Source organism: Canis lupus, chromosome 16, assembly GCF_048164855.1.
Source record: "Canis lupus baileyi chromosome 16, mCanLup2.hap1, whole genome shotgun sequence".
Lineage (NCBI taxonomy): Eukaryota > Metazoa > Chordata > Mammalia > Carnivora > Canidae > Canis > Canis lupus.
The window spans coordinates 45,435,233-45,458,589 of NC_132853.1; the positions used below are offsets into that span (position 1 = coordinate 45,435,233).

The 23,357-nt window shown below is 48.8% G+C and overlaps 1 protein-coding gene across 2 annotated transcripts in view; it reads left to right on the forward strand.

Annotated features, from left to right (window-relative positions):
- Positions 1-20,037, forward strand: part of FAM20A (FAM20A golgi associated secretory pathway pseudokinase) — a 49,082-nt gene extending 29,045 nt beyond the window's left edge. For both annotated transcript variants that reach the window (XM_072781029.1, XM_072781030.1), the window contains 10 exons: positions 8,596-8,780; positions 9,503-9,553; positions 11,466-11,544; positions 13,962-14,054; positions 15,018-15,133; positions 15,641-15,821; positions 16,836-16,945; positions 17,344-17,425; positions 17,924-17,983; positions 19,403-20,037. In XM_072781029.1, the coding sequence (XP_072637130.1) occupies positions 8,596-8,780; positions 9,503-9,553; positions 11,466-11,544; positions 13,962-14,054; positions 15,018-15,133; positions 15,641-15,821; positions 16,836-16,945; positions 17,344-17,425; positions 17,924-17,983; positions 19,403-19,667 (1,222 nt within the window). In that variant the 3' untranslated portion in view covers positions 19,668-20,037. The remainder of the gene's footprint in view (positions 1-8,595; positions 8,781-9,502; positions 9,554-11,465; positions 11,545-13,961; positions 14,055-15,017; positions 15,134-15,640; positions 15,822-16,835; positions 16,946-17,343; positions 17,426-17,923; positions 17,984-19,402) is intronic.
- Positions 20,038-23,357: the final 3,320 nt, after the last annotated feature.

The window sequence follows — 23,357 nt, forward strand, 5'->3', positions numbered from 1 at the left end:
TCTCTCTCTCTCTCTCTCTCTCTCCCCTTCTGATAAATAAATAAAATCTTTTAAAAATTTATTTGGAAGTTCGTTTGGCACAGTGCAACTAAAAACTATGATATATCTATAAGAGATATCCCTACTACCTATGGTAGGTCTTGGGTATGTATGATGCTGGGATGTTTAAACTCAGAGAAAGGGGGCCCATCCTCACGAATCTTTCTGCTAGTTACCCTCTCCGACTCTTGCATGTCATTCCCTCACTCCTGGGGAGTTCTTTACTTAGAAAGTTTTCTTTGGGACAATTGAGGCAAAATAATCTGGGAAAGACCAGATTCATTTTGAATTATAGACCGTCAAATCCCTGAAATATTTTGCAGCACATTAATACCAAAGATACACTTGAGCCATAGCACGTATTGGTGCTAGTTGAGAGCTTCCGACTTCTTTCAAGAATAAATGTTGAGTGCCTTCCATGTGCAAGGGGCTGTGTCGGGTTTTGGAAGGGGAACGAAGATGAACAAGACATTGTCCCTGACCTCGATGTGCTAGAAAAGAATGAGAAATGTGTCTAAATCACTATTAACTCAGAAGATGGCTAGAGCGACGGAAGAAATGGGAGCTGTATGGAGATGTGTGGGTACGAGGAAGAAAGAGCATATCCGGTGGTTGGACTGGAAAAGCTTCAGAGAGGAAGCTCCATGGAGTTTGGCCTGCAAGGCTGGGGAGGCCACATTGAGGAATGCTAGAGCGAGGGTTTGGGACTGGATTTTGTGGGCAGTGAGGACCTAGTGAGGATTTTGTAGGGAGACACACACTTGAGGCTGTGCTTGAGAGTCCCTCTGGCTGTGAGGGAGGCCAGGAGGGCAGAGGGGGGAGACCGAGTTATGAGTACCAGGGAAGAGGATATCCCAGGGTCTAGGTCAGAAGTGAAGGCCCAGCTGACGAGGCAGCAGGAATAAAAGGGAAATTTTAGAGGTCATGGAGGCAATACTACTGGTTTTAGAAATAAACTGGAGGGGAAAGGAGTCAGATGTCTGAGTTTAAGCCACTGGTAACTTTGGGACACGGAGCTTGCTGCTTGGCAAGGCCGTGGCCTCACCTTCCCCTTCCGATGCTGCCCTGGCCTCTCCACTTGAGTAGCCAGCAGAGGAGAGCACTGCTGTGTGCATATTTGCATGGCCCGGTGCCAACATTATTCCAAAAGGACCTGACCCCCACCCACAGGGACTCTCTGAATATAATAGAAGCATCTAGGCCTTGTTTAGGGGCAGAGGTGGTGAATTCTGGTTTTTGTATTTCCCCCAGACAAGGAAATTTATGCACCAGGGAGGAATTTTTTTTCAGACCTGAAGCCATGAGATCAGTGATAGGGAGTGTGGGGAGTTCACCCAAGCTGCTGAGAACCTTCCAGATCTTCCCTGAGCCCTGAGTCACAGCTGTCTCCCCTCCCTACCTGACGGGCTCACAGCACCTGGCTAATTAATACCGCACCCCGGTGGCTGTGCCCTCAGGATCTCAGGAGGAACAGGGGAGGTTGGCACCTCTCCATCTGCCAGGAAGCAAAGGAGGACCCAGGCTCCCACCTAGCCAGACCTGCCTGAACACTCAAAAGATGGAACATGGCATCCCTCCCCAGTGCCTCGAAGGCACCTTGGCTAGTGCTTCGTATGCACATCAAGAGTCAAGTCACAGAGGAATTCTGAGGTCCCGGGGAAGATCCCTGACCTTGAAGATGAGCCAAAGCATGCGCATGGCGGTGTCTAATGCAACAGATGACCTAGATGTCATTTCCTTGCTCGTGGCATGTTCCAAGGACTCCACTCCAGCTTGCAAAGCCGGTTGTTTCTATTTACCCACTACAACCCTCTTTCTGAAAACGTTCTCGCTGGATCTCCAGTCGTTATGAACAGTAATAATAATAATTAAAAGCAGCAGCCATTCTTGGATGCCTTCTCTGTGGCTGGATATTACTACACTTAATTCTTTTTTTTTTAATTTTTTTTTTTACTACACTTAATTCTTAGGACACAGTGAGGTAGATGGGCAGTATGCCCATTTTCCACAACGGTAAACTGAGGCTCAGAGGGCTTAATCTACTTATTTTTAAGGCCATGCCCTGTTCTCAGTCTTCTCATTTGCGAGTTGGGCATGAGACTATGTATCCCATGTAGGCTCAACAGAGGGTACTGCGTGCATGGCAATGGCACCTAGCCCAGTCCTCAAGGTGACTCACTCTGCGGGTAAGAAGCAGAACCAGGTCTTTGTGACACAAACTCTGTGTCCTTTTTCTGTGATTGCACTGGTGATTAGCTCTTGGTCTACTTCACTGTGCCGATTAATTATTAACGCACCGTGCCTCCTGTGACACACTCACCTCATTCCAGCCAGAGGAGACTTTCGCCATTGTCGGTACTGTCACCCCAAACAGGCCTCCTCTTTTCCTTTTGTTTCTTCTTTACTTGGGAACATCAAGGAAATGTTCAGGCTGGAGATGGGGGCATTGAAGATGGTGCTTGGAGGAGTTCTGTAGCTGAAGATTTCCATCACGGTGGACCGTACGTCTTGGAAGCCTCATAAGGAAGAGATTTAAGGTTATCTCGAAAATAACCAACTAAGCAAACCAATAACTCTAACTGAGTCTGGCGGTGAAGCAAGGGTTTAATTAGGCATTGAGTAATAAAGATTATTGAGAAAGGCACTTACTACATTGTCCACGTGTAAGATAGGATTAGGGAAGTGGTTTTGTTTACAGTAAAAAAAAAAGTACTAGTACAGTAAAAAAAAATCCCTAATAATTGTGGGCATGAGGAATGAATTTGAGAGTCCTGATTGGAACCTGAGGGTTAGATGGCCAGGCCCTGTCCCTCCAGAGTGTGTCTGTGCAGCATAAGGGGGGGAACCAGACCCCATCTCCCAAAGCCGGAGCAAACATGCAACACTAGGACCAGGAACTATAGCTTTCAAAGGGCAAGTGGTGGAAATTCAACCCAAACCAGCTAGAGGAAGAGGACTTGTTCCATTCAGATGACCATGAAATCCATGCATGGCAGCTTGCATCCAGGTACTCAAACAAGATATGTATATGTACACACACACACACACACACACACAGACACACACATCTTTGTAACCACACAGTAGTATATATGGTTGACATACTGAGCTGCTCTTTTAGAAAACTCTTTTTGTCTTTCAGGAAAGAAAGCAGGTAAATTCTGTGTTCACCACTTTATACTTGCACACACACAATTATACTTGCGCACACACAATTATACTTGCGCACACACAGCCATAATCAGAGCACAGGCCAGTGGTGTGCTACAAAACCAGCTCTCCTTTTGGGAGGAAAAAAAAAAAAACCTTGATTTGTAACATCTGCCAATTGCCATGGTGTCCAATCTCCCATCACCGCCAGTTCCAAGCTCTCCATCCAAGCCAGCTCTAGCACACCCTGCTGGTTGTCCCCAAAGGCACCCAAGCAAAGTTTCTGACAAGAAATGAATTATGCAGTAGGAAAGATACCTGATACCTTTTCTTTCCCGTCCCCACCCTCTGTCCCCAAGGTAGAAACGCTGGCAGGCTCCCACAAGGGCAGAACAGCAGGCCAGAGAGCCATGTGTCCCCACCTAGAGGCAAATGAGAATGCCTTAAAGAGCCATTTGTCCCCGTCCAGAAGTTATACTCAATTCACCACATGTGGTTTTTTTTTTTTTTTTTTTTTTTTCCTTTGGATGCTGCTGGAACTCATCAGCTCAGAGAGCCACTTAGGAAAACCCCACCCTCACCCCTCCCCCTGCTGCCCAAACCCAGCTCGCCAGAATGTCTCTTTTTCCTCCTAACTTGCTTTGGGCGCTGCTCTAGTTCAGGGTGACTGGCTTAGCTCGGGACTGGGCAATCTTTCCATCAGACTCCCAGGAGAGGTTAGCAGTCACTTAGCTTTAGGCCTCAAAAAGTAGGCTGGGGAAGGAGAGCCTGGCCCGACTAGTTGTTAATATAAAAATAAATGTTAATAACATAAGGAAAAGTTGGCAGGAGGCCTCAGACCTGGTCAACAATTTGTCCTTTCGCCTGATTTTCATAAAAGCAGTTTAACACCAATGGCCCCAGTCTTAAAGAATGACACCAGTGGCTCCAATCCTCCCCCGCCCCAGGCTGGACAGCCGCCACGGGCTCGCTGACTTGGGAGAGAGGTCTCAGCCGTCTTTCCCTCTTCTGCTCTTGGAGACCGAAGTCTTAAAATAAGAGTTCCCTTGCCTTGCCTTGTCTCCTCTGCACATGGACTTCCCCAGAGCTATGTGTGTCTTAAAATTACCCTGCATTGACTCAGATCGAATGCTCATCTGCTTTAACAGCACAGGGCCCTGAACACGAACGGGTTGCTATTTTGTTGTGGTTGTCACTGTTGATCTAGCTTTATTGGGGTACAATTGACAAAAGCTGTAGGTCTGTAAGGTGTACAACTTAATATTTTGATATACCTAGTATTTTCATACATCGTGAAATAATTCACCACTATTACACTAATTAACGTATCCATCCCCTTACATAGTTACCCTGTGTGTGTGTAGAGAGAACACTAAAAATCTATTTTCTTAGCATATTTCAAGCATACAATAAGGTATTGTTAACTCTACAATTAAATACACTCCTGTAGGGACACCTGGGTGGCTCAGTGGTTGAGCATCTTCCTTCAGCCCAGGGTGTGATCCTGGAGACCCAGGATCGAGGCCCCCATCAGGCTCCCTGCATGGAGCTTACTTCTCCCTCTGCCTATGTCTCTGCCTCTCTGTGTCTCTCATGAATAAATAAATAAAATCTTTTTAAAAATAGACTACTGTATATTAGATCTCCAGAATATATTCATCGTGCATAACTGAAACTTGGTACCCTTTGGCCAACAGCTACCCATTTCCCCTTCCTCTCAGCCCCTGGCAACCACCATTCTACTCTCCAGTGCTTTGAGCTGGACTATTTTAGATTCCATAGGTGAGTGAGATCATATAGTATCTGCCTTTCTGTGTGTGTCTGGCTTATTTCACGTAGCATAATGGTTCATTCACGATGAACCTGAACTCCAGGTTCAGGTTCACGATGTTGACGTGGCAGGATTTTCTTCTTTGTTAAGGCTGAATAATATTCCATTGCGTATCTGTACCACATTTTCTTTATCCATTCATCCATTGGCAGACATGTAGGTCCCTTCCATGTCTGTTGTGAATAGGACCGTAATGGACATGGGGGTGCAGGTATCTCTTCAAGGTACTGGTTTCATTTCCTTCGTATGTATACCCAGTAAGTCAATGTGTTTAAAAAGGAGATTCTGGGGGTTCCCTGGTGGCTCAGATGGTCAGCGTCTGCCTTCGGCTCAGGTCATGATCTTGGCATCCTGGGAGCTAGCGCTACATTGTGTTCCCTTCTTGGCAGGGAGATTGCTTCTCTTTCTCCCTCTGCCTCTCCCCCCTCGCTCCTGTGCTCTCTCTTTCTCTCTCTCTCTCAAATGACTGAATAAGATCTTTTAAAAATCCTTAAAAAATTAAATCTTTAAAAAAAATAAAGGAGGTTCTCACTCTGATCAAAATCTAGATTTCTAACTTCTCTTCAAAACCCAGAATAAATGATTTCCTGGGAAATGTAAGTTTCATGACAACATAGACTTTGTTTTGTACACATCCCTAGCTCCAGGATGTAGATCAGTGTCTAGCAGTCAACAAATATTTGATGAATGAATAAATGAATGAGCAATGACAAGGCATGACTACTGTTAGCTGAAACTTAATAGCAGCTGTCCCCTTTAGATGGGGAGTGTGCTCTCCCTTGCATGTTAAGTAAGTGTTTTCTCTCCAGATGAGTTCAGGGTGGAAAAATAGGCTCATATTTTTATGGACTGAATATTTATGAGGCTCCCTTCCCCCCACCACCACCACCAAATCCATATGTCAAAAGCCCTAACTTCCAATGTGATGGTATTTGGAGGTGAGGGGGTATCTTTGGAAAATAAATAGGTTTAGATGAGGTCATGAAGGTAGGGATCCATGATGGGATGACTATCCTTGTAAGAGAAGGAAGAGAGCTTCCTCTCTCTCTATGTGAGGTCCTAGTGAGAAGGTGGCCATCCACAGGCCCAGAAATAAACCCTCATCAGTAACTGAATCTGCCTACACCTTGATCTTGGGTCTCCCAGCCTGCAGAACTACAAGAAATCATGCCTATTGTTTGAGCACCCCCGGCCTGTAGTGTTGTTATGGCAGCTAGAGCAGACTAATATACATATGCTGCTGCCCAGTACTTCCCTTAGCCCCCAGAAGAAGCTGACTAGAGAAAAAATGGGAGTATGTAGCCCTAGCTGACAGCAATGAGTCTGATCAAATCCCACAGATGGGTGGAAGTGTGTTTAAGTAGGAAGTCCCAGCGCTGTACAGTTGCCTTGCCATCCCACCCCCCTCCTCCCTCCTGACCCCCTGGACTGCATTGAGGAAAGTCTTCTGAAGTGGACCTTCTTGGTGATGAGAGCAAAGCTTGTGGGGGAGCTCTGGCCTGATTTTTGTCCCCCCAAGAGTCCTATATAGAGTGGGTCCTAACTCAATAAGACGGGCATCCTTATATATTTTTTACATATTTTATTTATTTATTCATGAGGGACGGGGGGGGGCAGAGAGAGGGAGAAGCAGGCTCCCTACATAGATCCCAATATGGGACTCAATCCCAGGACCCCAGGATCATGACCTGAGTCAAAGGCAGACATTCAACCGCTGAGCCACCCAGGTGTCCCAGACAGGTGTCCTTATAAGAAGAGGAAGAGATACCAGAGAAAAGACCACATGAGGAGGCAAGAATGAAGACAGCCTTCTGCAAGCCCTAGAGGGAGGCCCCAGGAGAGACCAAACCCAGCCACACTTTGATCTCGGACTGCAGGCCCTCAGAAGTGTGAGAGGATAAATGGCTACTGTGGAAGCTCCCTGGCCAGTGGTGTTTGGTGTGGGCAGCCTGGACTAAGCCAGTAGGTCAGGGTTCTTTATCCATTAGCAATGTGGACGCCGTGCCTAAAATACACAAAAGCTTTTCAAGTGCTCCAAGACCCGAACAAAGAAAATGTATTGGCTCGAAAATGAAGACTCCCAAATCAAAATAAATTCATATATAATTAAATGTTTACAAAACAATGAGTCAATGTTGACTCAGTTGTATTACTAAATACTTTTATTCTTAACAGAATTCAAAGTGATGGATTCAGAATTCAAAAATTTCAGCAAAAAAAAACCCACCCCCACCCCCACCCCATCACAGACCTCAGAGGTATGGTACCAGTTTGAAAAATATATAGGAACACCCATTCCCTGCCCCCATAATCCCACCTGCCTCCACTGCCAGCTTTACCTCACCAGACGACATCGTGCTCACTTCCTCTACCTTCTAACTGGAGGCCTCCATCTCTTCACTTAACCACCTACTTACTCAACCTGCCTCTCTGATCCTCAGATACAACTGTCCCCTGCCAGCCTCTCCTACCACTCATATTATCCCTAACCCAGGAGCACCCATGTAATACGCCATTCAATCCGAACACCATCCATTCTCTCGGATCCTGCTGAAGCCCACCTTCCTCCACAGTGGTCTCCATCTGACCACCTCATCATGTAAGCATCTTTCCCTTCTCCAAAATATTGGGGTGTTTTAGTCTGAACCACCTATCTAGCAGTCAATTTACAACTGCTTTGAATTTTGCTCTGATGATTTCATAGACATACAACTTGTCTCCTAAACTAGACTCTTAGGCCCTATCTGGCATTGGCGTTGTTTTATTACTTTCTTCCTTGACCCTGGCAGAAAAGGCTCTTGAGCGGAACAAACAGTAAGTGGCTAATGGATTCTTCTTTTCCTATATGACTTATTGCTTCATCTACTTAGATTCCAGCCCTGCTGAAGAGATCCTCATTCTCTATTCATTTCCTCCTCACCAGGGACCTTCTTTCTGTCCCCCATCTGCTTACTTCTGTAGGTCAGAAAATAGTGGGGAATATCACATATAGACTTTTTCATTGAAAAGTGCACAAAGAGATCCAGGACACCTTCCTAAGATCCCAGATTATATGAGGTCCCTAATTTTACTCTTAACCATCTCATATTTGTCATGGTTTGTAGTTAGGTATTTGTGTATTTGTGTGTGGCATTGTGTAACCAGGGTGCCTGTTGCACTCACTGGATTATAAGCCCTCTGAGGGCCAGGAAGGCATGTGCCTTTTTGCCCCCCCATGGTATCCTAAACTCAGCATAAAGCCACATACAAAGGAGATGCTTCCCTACTGTTGTTGAATGAATGAAAGAATGAGTAGAGTCCAGACAACGCACTTTGACAAGTCTTTGCATTTCTTTTTTTTTTTTAAGATTTTATTTATTCATGAGAGACACACAGAGAGAGGCAGAGGCATAGGCAGAGGGAGAAGCAGGCTCCCTGCGGGGAGCCTGATACAGGACTCGAACCCAGGACCCTGGGATCACGGCCTGAGCTGAAGGCAGATGCTCAACCACTGAGCCACCCAGGCGCCCCATGTCTTTGCATTTCTTATAGCCCTGACTGAAACAAAACAAAGCAAACTTTCCCTGCTCTTGCAGACGACACAAGATGTACAAAGAGCAGCTCAACCTCACCTCCCTGGACGCTCCCCTGCAGCTCCGACAGGAGGCCAGCTGGGTCCAGTTCCACCTGGGGATCAGCCGCCGTGGGCTGTACTCCCGATCCAGTCCTGTCGTCAGCCAACTCCTCCAGGACATGAGGCGCTTTCCTACCATCAGTGCTGGTGAGATGCACAGGCTCAGGTGGGATGCATTGACCTTCTCCCGGGGAGGCTGCATAAACCAATTCAGACTGGGCTGTAGCGTAAAATGTTAAAGGGTTGGCTCTGACACTTGATAGGATAAGAAAAAGAAAAACATAGACATTGATCTTTTCCCCTTTGCATGAGATGTTACCATTTTAATTTCATCACGACCCCATCAGAGAGCTGTAAGAAAAAGTGTTTCTGAACACTTAAAGAATGGGGGTTGCTACCATTGACTGAGCGCTTCTTTGGAACCTGACAACCCTCTTTCATACAGCGACGAGACAACGTGGACATTATCATGGCCATGTTACAGGTGGGGAAACTGAGACTCAGAGAGGTGAAGCAACTTGGCCAAAGACACAGCGGTGGTGCTGGGATTCAAACATAGCCCCCCTGCCCCAGGTCTGTGCTCTCAAGTGCTCTAACAATCTAGTCCCCAACAGGGACCAATCTAGCATCAGTCACTCACCGCTGCAGGGGCATCCACTGAAGGGCCAGAGGATGTAGGGCCTGGGATGGAGCAGGATGGAGGCCGCAGGCAGTTGGGGCCCCAAGCCATCCCCCGTTGAATGGGCAAGGGTCCCCCGCTTCCTCACCACCTCCCACTCTGTGGTCTAAACCAGAGTCAAGGGCCCTGGGTGATGGGCTCTCCCAGGAGCAAGGCTGGGCGTTCTCACGGCCTTTCTCTTCCTTTCCAGATTACAGTCAGGACGAGAAGGCTTTGCTCGGGGCATGTGACTGTACCCAGAGTAAGTGGCCCAGCCCTGTGTCTGTCCTATCCCCTCATCGCCACCACCCGGGGAACCGCAGGGCCTGACAGCAACGGGAGGGGCCCACCGTCCATCCCGTAGGGGTCCTGGCTGGAAGTTGAAGGAGCGAGACTCTCTCTGCCTTATCTCTGAGACCTCAACATGCTCTCCACCCACCCACCCACACCAAAGAAAAAGCGCTCAGGAGGGGCTGTAACTAGGGCCCCGCTGGAGAGTGCATGGTCCTGTGCGGCCATCTGCACCATTAACATCATCGGAGGGCTTATTAGGAATGCAAAATCTCAGTCCCTGCTCTGGTTTTCCGAACCAGAATCTGGATTTTAACCAAATCCTCAAGGGGTTAGAGTACATTCATCGGTTTAAGAAGCAGTTGTCCTGGACAGTAGTTGTTTTTTTATTTTATTTTATTTTATTTTATTTTATTTTATTTTATTTTATTTTATTTTATTTACTTTACTTTACTTTACTTTACTTTATTTTATTTTATTTTATTTTATTTTATTTTTATTTTTATTTTTATTTATTCATGAGACACACAGGGAGAGAGGCACAGACATAGGCAGAGAGAGAAACAGCTCCCTGCGGGGAGCCCGATGCGGGACTCGATCCCAGGATCCCCGGGATCATGAAGGCAGACGCTCAACCACCGAGCCACCCAGGCGCCCCTGGACAGTAGTTCTTAAGCTGGCCACACACTAGAGTTCGCTGGAGAGCTCTAAAAAGTACTGAGGACTGCCCTTTACCTCAGAGGGTCTCGGTTCAGTGGCACAAGGTGAGGTCCAGGCATCAGAACTGCAAAGCCCTCCAGGTGATTCTAATGGAGCCAAAATTGAGACCCACCAGGGCAAGTGATGAACAGACTCAAAAAGACAGACCTGAGATATAGTAGCTCCCAGGGGGCTATGAATTGGACATGGTGGTCCCTGGACACCAAGCTCCCTGGCCCGGTAATGAGTAACCTCATCTCTTTGCTTCAATATATTGAACACATAGAAATTCTCATCTGTGTCGTGACATGTTAAAGGTTCAAAGGAAAGGTTTTAGGGCCCGGGGCTTCCCTTTGCTTTAGTTCAGTACTGCCTGCTAGTTGCCATCATATAGAACACGAAGGTAAGTAAGACGTTGTCCCAACACTTTGCCCGGTCCTAGCAAGGCCAGGACAGGGCAAAGCGGGTGAAGTACCCAGAACACAACATATCAGAAGACAGTACTGACCGCAGGGTGAGGTAGGTGCGCCCAGGTGTCTTATCCATCAAAACCCTGTCCCGGCCCAGGTATACAGTCCTAAATAGAAAGACGTCGAGGGGCACCTGGGTGGCTCAGTGGTTGAGCGTCTGCCTTCGGCTCAGGGCATGATCCCAGGGTTCTGGTTCGAGCCCCACGTCGGGCTCCCTGCCCAGCAGGAGGCTCCTTCTCCCTCTGCCTCTGACCTTGCTCATGCTCTCTCTCTCTCTTTCTTAAATAAATAAATAAAATATAAAAGAGAGAGAGATGGAGATAAATTAGTCCAACGGGATGTAACAGGTGGCATAATCAGAACCCATCGGGGTGCCACAGAAGCACACAGGGAAGACTCCAGTTCTTCTTAGGAAAACATTCTGCGGGGTTTTCAGTGAGTGTCTATCTCGGGGAAACTGCATCACTTCCCCCTTTCCCAGGAGAGCAGACAAAGCATTGTTTTGAGCCCCCCAGACACACTCTCCAAGGCCTGACATGCTAGACTTACCCTGGCGGCTTCAAAAGCAAATGCTGGTCTCTGGGGTCTTATTACATAAGAGCAGAAAGAAGAAATCTAGTGGGTTTTTTTTTTTTTTTTTGAGTGAACACAGGTTACAAGCCCTGAGGTCATAGGCCCAGAAACAGCGTTAACTCTCCCTTCTCCCCCTCACAGTCGTGAAACCCAGTGGGGTCCACCTTAAGCTGGTTCTGAGGTTCTCAGACTTCGGGAAGGCCATGTTCAAACCCATGAGGTAAGTGACCGTCTTCCTCACCTCCACGTCCAGCTGCGGCAGCCGTAAGGGAGTTTTTGACCAAAAATTAGTAAATGTGGACAGTTTGGGGAGGGGATCTCATCTGATATTGAAGCATATAAAATGCTGGGGAGAAAAAGTTGTGTTCCTTTTAAAAGGGAGTGATCACGGGACGCCCGGGTGGCTCAGTGGTTGAGCATCTGCCTCTGGCTTAGGTCGTGATCCCCGGGGTCCTGGGATCCAGTCCCTGCATGGAGCCTGCTTCTCCTTCTGCCAGTGTCTCTGCTTCTCTCTCTGTGTCTCTCAGGAATAAATAAAATCTTTTTTAAAAAAATAAAAGGGAGCGATCGCAGTGAGCATGCGTGGCTGGTTTAGCCAAGGCTCGAGAAGCAGGCAGGTGGTTCTTTGGTGCACCTGTCAGGTGAACACAGAGCCACCACGTTTGGGCATTACAGGGTTTTTAGGGATTGTTATGGTCAGTCATGGGGGTTAGTGTAGACTCCTAAGTGAGCCCTGGTTAAAGAGAGGAGGCAAAGGGAACATGATGTAGAAACAGGAGACATCAAAGGGAAGCATAAAAACAATGATAAATCTGCAAATCCACCACCCAGCATCAGATCCGTGAGTTGCATTCTCTGAGAATTCTTATCTGGCACATTAGGATGGCTGTGATTTCTCTAAAACTTAAAGCTCATTATACAGCAGGAGAGCCTTGCTTTCCCTTTCCGTACGTGGGGAGGAAAAGCACTCACACTGGCCGTGTTTTATATGCAGGAAAGCACAGGAAGTACCAGCCTACAGCCTCTCCTCTCCCCCCATCACTTACAAACTACAGGCAAAGACTGTTCAAATGAACCAGCTTTCCTCCTGAATAGAATGCAAACTCTCCAACATTGGGTCATAAAAGCCATTTTGTCTATTCTTATGCCATAACGTAAACTGTAATCCGCATTTGTATACAATTTAGTCCAAAGCCAAAAAGCATCATTTTAAGACGTATTTCTCGGAAAGGCATGCATTTTTTTCGATAGGTAATTGAAAGCAAAAAAAAAACATTTGTCCCATGTTAAAAAGGGAAAGTAGAAATTTATCTTTGGATAATATAAATATGACCATAATTAAAGATTGCATTTTTCGTGTAATATATATATATAATACAGGCACCGAGGAATACATCAACGCTTGCCAAAGCCTGAGAGGCACTGATGTAAAAATGGTTTTCAAATTTAAAATCACATCCAGACTTGCCATCCAGAAACAGGGAAATGATGTTTTAGAAAATTCTAAAAGGTGTCGGGGAGACTGCGTATTCTTATGGAGGGAATTCAGGAATTAATATTTGGAGAGGGGGACCCCTGTCTGCTCCCTGGTGCCTAGACATCCAGCGGCGCCGCTAGTGAGAAGGTGGGGGGCATGCCTCAGCCCAGGGACCTGTCCTTGAAATGAGGATGCACCCTGTAAAACAGAACACCTGCTTGTAGCAGCCCTTCACCGTGGTCTCCAGGACTTGTATTTTTTGGCCAAGTGCACATCACTATGTCTTTCGATCGCTGGAGCTGTGTATTTACAGCTTTCTGCAAAATTATGTGTATTTACATTTGAATTGCTTCTGCAGCCCTCATGCAGTCCCACGCGGCGGATTATAAAAATCATCACAGATCATCACTCTTCCGTGTGTATTAGCAGCAAGGCAAAGTCAACCTCGGGGCCAGAGGCCACGCTGCCCGGAATGATCGGGAGGCAGCTCTCTGTACATACGTACCTGGCCGGCCCATCACACTCGGGCAGGCCTGCTGCTTTTCAGGAATCCATTAGAGATTTTTAAATGTATAAAATCAGTCTCCTCTACACCAGCCTCCCTCAAGCCTCTGGCTGGGCTCCCTCTCAGGATTCCGCTGAGGTTTCTCTGAGGGGACAAGCTCATTTATTACCCCGTCACCCTAAGACCTGGACCTTTTCTGGTCTTCAAATGTCAGTTGCATTAAACCGCATCCCTAGGACACTCTTCCTTTTAGAAGAGCCCAGCCTCCTACCCCACCTCTAACTCTTGACATCTGGGTCTGTGCTACCTCTGGCTGGCTGGCCAGTCCCTCTCTTCTGCTTATACCTGCCGAAGAATGTCTATATTTCTTCCTAACTCAACTAATTTTAAAAGTATCAGCTGCTGGCACCAAAGTGGCTCAGGCAGGAGACTTGGTACGGGGTGTGCCTGCAGGACAAGGTCCTGCAAGAAGCCCGTGAGTCTTCTCCCAGCCAAGGGGGCCGGGGGCTGTCCCTGGCATGTCTTTCCATCATGCACGTGTACATTAAGAGCGCGAAAGCCTGCTTTCTCTTCCCTCCGGTCATGCTTCTCAGCTCTCTCCTCAGGCTCCTCATGAAGTCTGAGTCCAGGGCGTTGATTCCTCCCTTCCTTCCAGACAGCAGCGAGATGAAGAGACCCCCGAGGACTTCTTCTACTTCATTGACTTTCAGAGACACAACGCCGAGATCGCAGCTTTCCACCTGGACAGGTAGGGTTGGGCCCCCGCAAGGACGGACCACCACAGGGCCGCTGGGCAGACCTCAGGTGGGGCCTCCCTGGCACTTCTTCCTTCTGGCACCCTGTCTTCCTCTCTTCCTCGTGAACTTCAGTGGCGCCTTTGAACTCAACACATTTCCCATTTAACCCCACGTCTGAACAACACGAGGCCTCTAAGGTGATGAAATGAATGACCTAGAAAGAGAACCAACCCTGCCAGGCTGCTCAGGCTGCTGCCTTGGACCTGACCTTGCTCTTTGCTCTAGTCTTTTGATTGGAAATGGGAAGAATGCATCCACTCCCATGTATCCCAGGAGTCTTAAGGTTGTGATATGAAAAGGTTGAGGGCAGCCCGGGTGGCTCAGCGGTTTAGGGCCCCCTTCAGCCCAGGGTGTGATCCTGGAGACCCAGGATCGAGTCCCACATCGGGCTCCCTGCATGGAGCCTGCTTCTCCCTCTGCCTGTGTCTCTGCCTTTCTCTCTGTTTCTCTCATGAATAAATAAATAAAACCTATAAAAAAAGAAAGAAAAGGTTGAAAGCACACTGCTGAACTTCCTCCCCTCCATTGTGCCTGTCGTGGCTCCTCTAGGTGTGTTTTATGGGCTGGCAGTCGGGGCCTGGGAGCTTTTCAGAAATCCGGGATCTCGGGCTCCCCCTGGACCCACTGAATCTGAGCCTGCGTGTGAGCGAGATCCCAGGTCACACATATGCCCAACTGAAGTATGGAAAGCTCTGACCTAGAACACAGGTGGTGGGAAGGCGTGCCCAGGAGGCTTGCTAGAATAAGGATTCCTTCTCCACCCCTCCTCCGGCCTCTTTAGATACAGGTTGGCCCCGGGCGCGGTCGGCTCAGTACTGGCCGGGCTGGGTACGGTCAGGAATGCCATTTCCAATGGGCCACCCTCCGACCCCCTGACTAGTCCTCAGACATGAACAGGGCTTTCTCTCCTGCAGGATTCTGGACTTCCGCCGGGTGCCACCCACAGTGGGGAGGCTAGTCAATGTCACCAAGGAAATCCTGGAAGTCACCAAGAATGAAATCCTGCAGAGCGTTTTCTTCGTCTCTCCAGGTAGAGAACTGGCCAGAGCAATGTGCTGGGGTGAAGAGCATGGCCTGAGCTCCCGCCCTCATTGGGATGGCTATAGGCTGCCCTCAGGCCCTCCCACCCCGGCCCACCTGAGCATCACCCCAGGTGAACTGGGGGTGGGAAAGGTAGTCTGTGAGATGCCAAGTGGCCTGTGTGCACGGGAACTGCCCTGCCAGCCTCCTGGAACCAGATGTCACCTGTTCAAGCAAAGAGCATTCTAGTCACCTGGATGGCATGCAGTGGGGCTGGGTCCCGCACTTTCTCCGCCCTGAGACATCTGAAAAATTGGTACCCAGGATGCTCGGTTTAGGAGCGTTCACGAGCCCCGACGCCGGGGAAAGCAATAGTTTCCTCTTTGGCCTCTTCCCTGGCTGAGCGTTGAGGCTTTCCCTTCCCTCCTGGAGGATTCGGGGGGCGGGGGTGGGGGCAGGAACATGGCATTGCCTCCTTCTCTTAGGCCTCCTCTCTCTCTCCTCCCGCACCCTCCAGCCAGCAACGTGTGCTTCTTTGCCAAGTGCCCATATATGTGCAAGACTGAATATGCCGTCTGTGGCAACCCGCACCTGCTGGAGGGCTCCCTGTCCGCCTTCCTGCCGTCCCTCAACCTGGCCCCCAGGCTGTCTGTGCCCAACCCCTGGATCCGCTCCTACTCGCTGGCAGGAAAAGAAGAGTGAGTGGGCCCCCTGGCCGTGATGCCGTCCCTTGCGCGGGGCTGCAGTCCCTGCACCAAGGCCTTGCAGCCAGCCTGGCTCTCGGATCCCCAAACCCCAGTCATTTCCTGATCTCGTCCGGATCCTGGGGCCAGCTGTGCCTGTTCTCCCCCCTTTAGTTGGGGTACTCAGTCACGAAGAGCCTCTTATGTGCGAGGGGGTACGGAACTGAGAGACACAGGCTCTTCCCTCCAGAAGCTCCCAGTCCTGGGCGGGGGGCGTCAGACCAGTAGCCAGATTATGAAAACACAGTGGCTCCCTTGCTGTAATCCGGAGAAGCACATGCAGAGCCGGAAGGAGCAACACCTGCTCCACCTGCTCCACCTGAGTAAGCCCCGGAAAGCCAAGCCCCAGAGGTGTTCCCCCCACCCCAGGCCCCCCGGGGCCAAGCGCACCCCCTGGCACATGGTAGTACTTGGTTTCTATCAGCTGAATGAATGAATGGGAAGAGAAGTGAACAGGGAAGGGTCCCTGGAGGACACGACAGATCCTAGGGGACCCGCGAAGGCTGAGCCGGAGCCCAGTAGATGGAGGGACAAGGGGGCATCCTAGCAGCCGGAGCTTGGGAGAGAGAATGGGGGCCTTGAAGGGAAGGGGGGCTCTGAATGGTCCAGGAGAACTAGGGGGCCAGGTCCAGGGGGCTCAGTGACAGGAGCTGCAGAGAAGCAGGTGAGGGACAGGTGGCCTCCTGCCCCACCGCCTCCCCTCCGGCCCACGGTAACCCAGCCCAGCAGAATGGATGCTCAGGACCCAGAACCTTCTTCTCCCCCACGTGGAGTCTGCAGCCTGCCACGTGTCTTTGCCCCGGGGCCCCCCATGTACCCAGCTACCTACAGCCTGCAGGCCAGGAGCTGCCGGGAGCCCGGGCTGGGGTGAGGGAGCCGGGACTTGGGGGGCGAGGGCAGGTGTGAGGAGGGCCCCCAACACCTCGCCATCTTGGCTCTTCCAGCCCCAGGACTTCTTCTCCCCCTCAGGTGGGAGGTCAATCCGCTTTACTGCGACACCGTCAAACAGATCTACCCGTACAACAGCAGCAACCGCCTCCTCAACATCATTGACATGGCCATCTTCGACTTCCTGATAGGTAGGTCCCCGCTGGGGCACTTGGTGGCCCTGGCCCCGGCTGTTGGGCTGGGATTCGCCGTGACCTTGGGCAACGAGGCAGAGCCTGGACTCTGAGGCCCGAGGAACCTCGCACGACCCACGGCCTCCAAGTGCCAGAGGCCCCAGAGGACAGAGGTGAACGTGCTCCCCTGGTCAGAGGGCACCTCACTCAAGGCTGGCCCCCAGGACCCAGGTTTCCACCAGGTGAAAACCGTCCACACGAGGGTCTGTTTGTTCCGTTGGCTTCCTTCTCCCTCTGCACCGTCGCTGATAACCGTGGGAAGCGTGGGGCCCTGGGTTCAGATTCCTGACAACTGCGAACAGGCCTCCGTGCCCGGGGAGGACGCAGACGTCCGAAGCATCCGCCCTCCTTTACAGGAAATATGGACCGGCACCATTATGAGATGTTCACCAAATTCGGGGATGATGGGTTCCTCATCCACCTTGACAACGCCAGAGGGTAAGCGTCCCAACACGGCTCTCCCGGCCGTAGCTGCTCAGGACAACCCCGAGGCCCCCCGAGAATGAGGCCCTTGCATGGTCACCTTCCCTGTGTCCTGGCCCGACTTGGTCCAGTTCCTCTTTCTCCTGATCTTTGCTAAGTAACGCTGGATTCTCCTCCAACCCGAGAGCATCCTGGTGAGACAGACTGATGTTTCCCACATTTCTTTACTCAGTGCTTCAGTCTGGGGGGCAGAGCGCATGGCCCATCCTCAGTGTCTGGCCCCCTGTAGTTAGGGAATGAATGAATGAGTGAATGAAGGAAGGAAGAAGGAATGATGCTGGCACAGAGGCTCTTGGGAGCTGATGGACAAGGAGGGGGCTGGAGAGGCAGCTTCCATGGCCCCTGGCACTTTACCCCGCGCTGTGAGTCCAAACAAGGCTGAGGGAGAGGAGACTGGAAACCATTAGGAGGGAAGTGCTGCAGGCCACCCTGAACGCCCATGTCCCCTTCCAGGTTTGGACGACACTCCCAGGACGAACTCTCCATCCTGTCCCCGCTGTCCCAGTGCTGCAGGTGAGCCTCCAGCTCCAGGGCAGGTGGCAAGGTGACTCTCCATCCCCCCACAGCCGAGCTCAGAAGGTCTCAGTGTTCACTGGGCTAGGACCCCCAGTGGGTAGGGGAGCAGGAATGACCTCATTTCTTGTCCACTGACAGAATTTTCCCCGGCAACCCCCATCTCTCCCATCTGTCAGCAGAGGATGAATGAGGACTTTTTTAAACCCTTCAGTCGCCAACTTTAATCTCGAACCCACTCAGAGAAGAGCTCACCCTTACAGAGCCTGATAGTCTTTGACACGACTAATCAGATTCCCTGCTTCGCTCAGCACTTAACATAAGCTCGTAAATATTACTACTTGCTCACCATCTAAGTAAAATCCTGATTAAAGCCCCATAAACTGGGGACGCCTGGCTGGCTCAGTCGATAGAGCATAAGACTCTTGATCTCAGCGTCGTGGATTCAAGCTTCACGTTGAGTATAGAGATTACTTAAGAATAAAATCTTTAGGGCCACCTAGGTGGCTCAGTCAGTTGAGCATCCAGCTCTTGGTTTTGGCTCAGGTCCTAATCTTGGGGTCATGGGATCAAGTCCCAGGTCTGGCTCTGCACTCAGCACAGAGTCTGCTTAAGACTCTTCCTCTCTCTGCCCCTCTCCCCTCAAAAGAAATAAAACTAATCTTTAAAAAAAATTTTTTTAATGAAAAAAAATCTTTTAAAAAGTCCCACAAATTCGTGTCAGATTGAAAGGAAGTCCTTTGACCTTTGGCCACCATTCGCTAGAGAATGTCTAACCCACTTCCATACCTCTCGAAGTCAGGCTTGTGAAATGGCCCGCCTGCTCCGAGCTAACTAGAAATACGTGCTGCGTGCCTAGCAAAACCACCTCATTTATTTCTAGCTGGAAAACTGAGCAAAGCAGGTTCTTTTTCCACTTTTCGGCTCATTTAAACGTGCCTCCCTCCATCCCTCCCTCTCCTCCTGAGTAGGACAGGCAGTGGTTATTGATGACAAGTCAGACAATTAAGCGGCTTACACATCTGAGTGCAAGTCAAGATTCTCACATAAAATGAAATCAAAATCCTCAAGTCGAGATTGGTTCCACCCCATTTCCATCCAATAGTCTGATACAGAGAAATATTATAAAGTTGGCAAGAAAACAGCTTAGAGGTGGAGGGTATCTATGGCTTTTGAGATGGCAAATATCTTCATCATTTCACCTACCAGAAACTTCTCTCAGCGGCTTTAAATCTCCTTAAGATGTTGTGAACAGGTCACTTATTTCCTTTTCCCCAGTTTTCATTCACATGTGCTTGAGGAAACACTGGGGGAGAGAAGGCTCCCAGAACAGCTACGACAGCTGTTTGTGGGGAAAGTTGAGGCAAGCCTTTTCTCTTCACATTTACTTACTTGCCTCCTCTGACTCTCTCCTTCCAGGATAAAGAAGAAAACGCTTTTGCACCTGCAGCTGCTGGCCCAGGCCGACTACAGACTCAGTGACGTGATGCGGGAATCTTTGCTAGAAGACCAGCTCAGCCCAGTCCTCACAGAGCCCCACCTCCTGGCCCTGGACCGGAGACTCCAAATCATCCTACAGACAGTGGAGGGGTGTGTGGAGGTCCATGGAGAACAGAGTGTCATAGCCCTTGACTCAGCAGAACAGTCAGCCCTGGACTCTAGCCAGGCTAACTTGACAAGCTAAGGGCTGGATGAAGCCAGATTTCGGGAACTGTACCTGGAGCCAGCAGTGGACTCTTGGGGGTGGACCACTGCTTCCTTGCGTCCCTGTCCATGCTGGCGGTGCTGGGTCATGAGCTCTGGAAGAGGCAGGGCACTGGGATGATTCCACAAGAAAAAAAGAAGAGGGACCCACTCAACTTTCTTCCTTGGTGTGTGGCTTCTCTAGTGGAACTCCCTCTTTCCCAAAAAGCACTGCTTCATCAAGGCCACAGACCATCCATCTCCTGAGCCCACCGGGCAATCTGGATATGAGTTGGGCTTGGAAGGATTGGAAGCCTTGTCCCAGAAAAAGAGTAGAACAAATAAAATTAAAGGACACCAATGGACACCTAGCTGACCTCCAGATCCTTATTATATCTACAAGGATCATTTCTGATCCAGATAAAACATCTGGCATCTCACGAGGAGACAAAAAAAATATCTAAAAATGGTTAGCTCTCAAGCTGGTTCAAAGTAGACTTCACACTTTCTATGTATGTCCCAGTCACCGTGGCCCAAACTGAATATAGTAATCCCTTACTGATCGGTCCCAAAGCAAGCTCTCAAAAATGTTATTATGAGGGATAAAAAATAACATAGGGATTTGCTCAGAATATCTCAAAGGGGATGTTTTCAATCTGAAGAGTATTTAAGTATCAACCAAAATAACATCAAGTATGTCAAATTTAGCCTCCAGCAACAATAGAAGGAGTTGTAATGAAGGGAAAACCAGGGTAGTCTGGTTGTACAAGTAGAAGATGGAAGAGCATAGGAAGGAGCCTAGCAGGTGCATGAGCCTGGACTCAGGCAGGAGAGAAGCCAAGACCTACCAGAGCCCACCCACCACAATCCTCTTTCCCATAAGGTCCCAGAACAGTAGTCACCCACCAGCCTCCAAGAGAAGCAGGAGGCTCTGAGGTCCGACACCCTAGATGCCCCACCCCTGAGTTGCATTATCAAAAAACGACTAAATCAAGTTGACTTTTTAAGATTCTATTTATTTGATTGAGAGTGAACAAGCACGAGCAACGGCAGAGGGAGAGGGAGCAGACTCCCCACCGAGCAGGGAGGCCTACGCGGGGCTTCATCCCAGGACCCCGAGATCATGATCTGAGCTGAAAGCAGACGCTTCACTGACTGAGCGCCCCCTCACAGGTGCCCCTCAAGTTTCGAAGCCGCTCTTAAAAATGGCTGTGTTAGGGATCCCATCCCCTCAGCCTTCTCCCTACTGACTTGCCAACATCTGAGACGCCTTCCATAGGAGGCTTGGTTTCTTTTTTTGTAATTCATGTCTGAAAACCCAAATGATAGGAATGTATTCACACTATAGAGCAATTAGTCAGTCAACAAGTAAAAATGGCTGATATCAGCACATCCACTTCTCTGAGAAAGGCCAGAGGCTCAATTCTACAAGTGTGTGTGTGTGTGTGTGTGTGTGTGTGTGTGTGTGTGTGTAGGGGGGATGTTGAACGAAGCTGTCGGTGGGTACCAGGTCCGGCACCGTAGAGGTCGTCCAAGCCCTGACAGGACAAGTTAACACGGGTCTTTCTGACCCACCGGGTACCCCACATCACTGCTGCATTACCTCGGACCCTATGTCTCCATGACAGTAACATCAGAGCCACTCACTGAGCTCTTCCCACACAGAGAATCCCTTACCTCCAAGGTACACAGAAAAAAAAAAAAAAAAAACTATCTCACAAAATCATAAAATATAACGATTTAAACCTACTCCCAAGTGTTCTTTTCATAATACAAAAACCTGAGAGTACTTCAATGCGTGAAGTTATGTTTATGTAAAAAAAAAAAAAAAAAAAATCAACCCTTTAGTAGAACCTTCACCCCAGAGGCTTCCATCACTTGTGGGCTCTACTGTTGCTCAGGGCTTCCCACTTCACGAACTGTCTCCTACTTTAGGTGGAGGGACCAGATAATTGCACACAGAGGAATGGCAGAAAAATATTTAGGCAAAGACACTCAAAGAACAGCACTTGAATGGTCTGGCATATCAAACTGTAGAGCCTAAGGAAGGTAAGCCACAGCTCCATCCCAAACCCAGCCACGTCTAGGACAGTGCGCTGGTTTTCAAATGGCCTACAATAAAAATTGTGGTGTATTTTAAAAGGGTTAATAGCATGGAGTTTGATCACAGTATGTAAAGTACCAAGTTACCTAATTTATTACTTCAACACCCCATTATTTTTCACTAATGCAAAGATTAAGACTCTATCATTTGTTTAAAAAAATACCAGAAAACAAGACTCCTTTCTTAGAATGGTCAGCTTCTCCCAACATGTCCTTTTTCGTTGACTTACCATAACACAAAAATTCTCCTGTCACTCTGTAACAACCGTTCACTTTACTACTGACAATGTAGTAGTAACAATGAAAAGTGTACAGTACGTAAATTGGTAGGGAGAGGGGTTTGAAGGAATTTGTTTTTGCCTACCCAAAAGCCAGGACAATCTGAGTTTGAAGACTGTTAAATGTAGTTGGTCCTCTTATTTGGGGTAATTTTATAGTCTATGAAGTCACCATGGACATCAAATTAGTGGAGACTGAACCATTTGCTCCTAGAGGAAATAAAGGGTTTAGATTCCCGTGAAGCTCTAGTTACAATTCTGTAAACAAATCAATACACAATCCTGTCTTACGTGTTAAGGTGTGTTAAAGACACCATATTACGTATCATTGTTTTACCGTAAGTTCAGGGCGGCCCAGCACATAACCCAGGCCTTAAAGAAGCTAGTTAAAACACCTGTTTGCTCTACAAGACACGATCACAGCCTCCTTGGCCTTAGGAACACTACCCGGCACTTTATCCCTACACTTGGGGGCCATAGTAAATACCAACATCACCAGCAGAAAGCACAAAAAAATGCCAGAGCAGCACTAGATAGACCATGAGCTGGGCATCTGATGGCAGCAGGAGAGCCAGAACCACAAAGCAGGCAAAGCTGTCAAAGTCAGCTAGGCACACATGCTTTGGGAGAATCAAAAGTCTCTGCCGCTCCGCTCGTGTCCGAGAATGACGGGGGAAGTGCTCTGAGTACTGACTGGGGGGTTACTAATACCTTTAAGCAGGTAGGCAAATCCATAGAATTCGCAAATAAAACCAGGACTAAGCCGAACTCCTTGGACATGAACTGAGATGATAAAACCAGTGCTCTCCATCTAGTGGTGACTTCGGGAATCACAAAGCTACGTAAGCTAAATTGGCAGAACGTGTACAAAATGAAAAAACTACACTCATTAGTGGTTTGAGTTTTAGGTGGACTCAGGATGAAGCCAGAGCTCTGAACTTAATGTTAACAAATTTCACCAATAAATGTACACAGGAATACTGATTTCTATGCGAAAGCTCCACAGAGTAAGAAGGGAGAGATTCAAGACTCTCCTTTAGAATCTCCCATCTATGGCCTTTACTGATAGTGGTATGACAGCTACTTTGGGGGACATATTAAAGGTGAGCTGGCCCTGCCTCTCAATGTTGTTCCAGCTCATCTAGCAATATACAGCCAGGACTGAACAAAAATACAAAAAGATTCAGTTATTAACTTGTGATTGTGGAGATAAAGCAGTATTAAGAAAACAAACAACATGCCACTTCAATTTTAAAATGTCAATATTGGGGTGCCTGGGTGGCTCAGCGGTTGAGCCCCTGCCTTCAGCC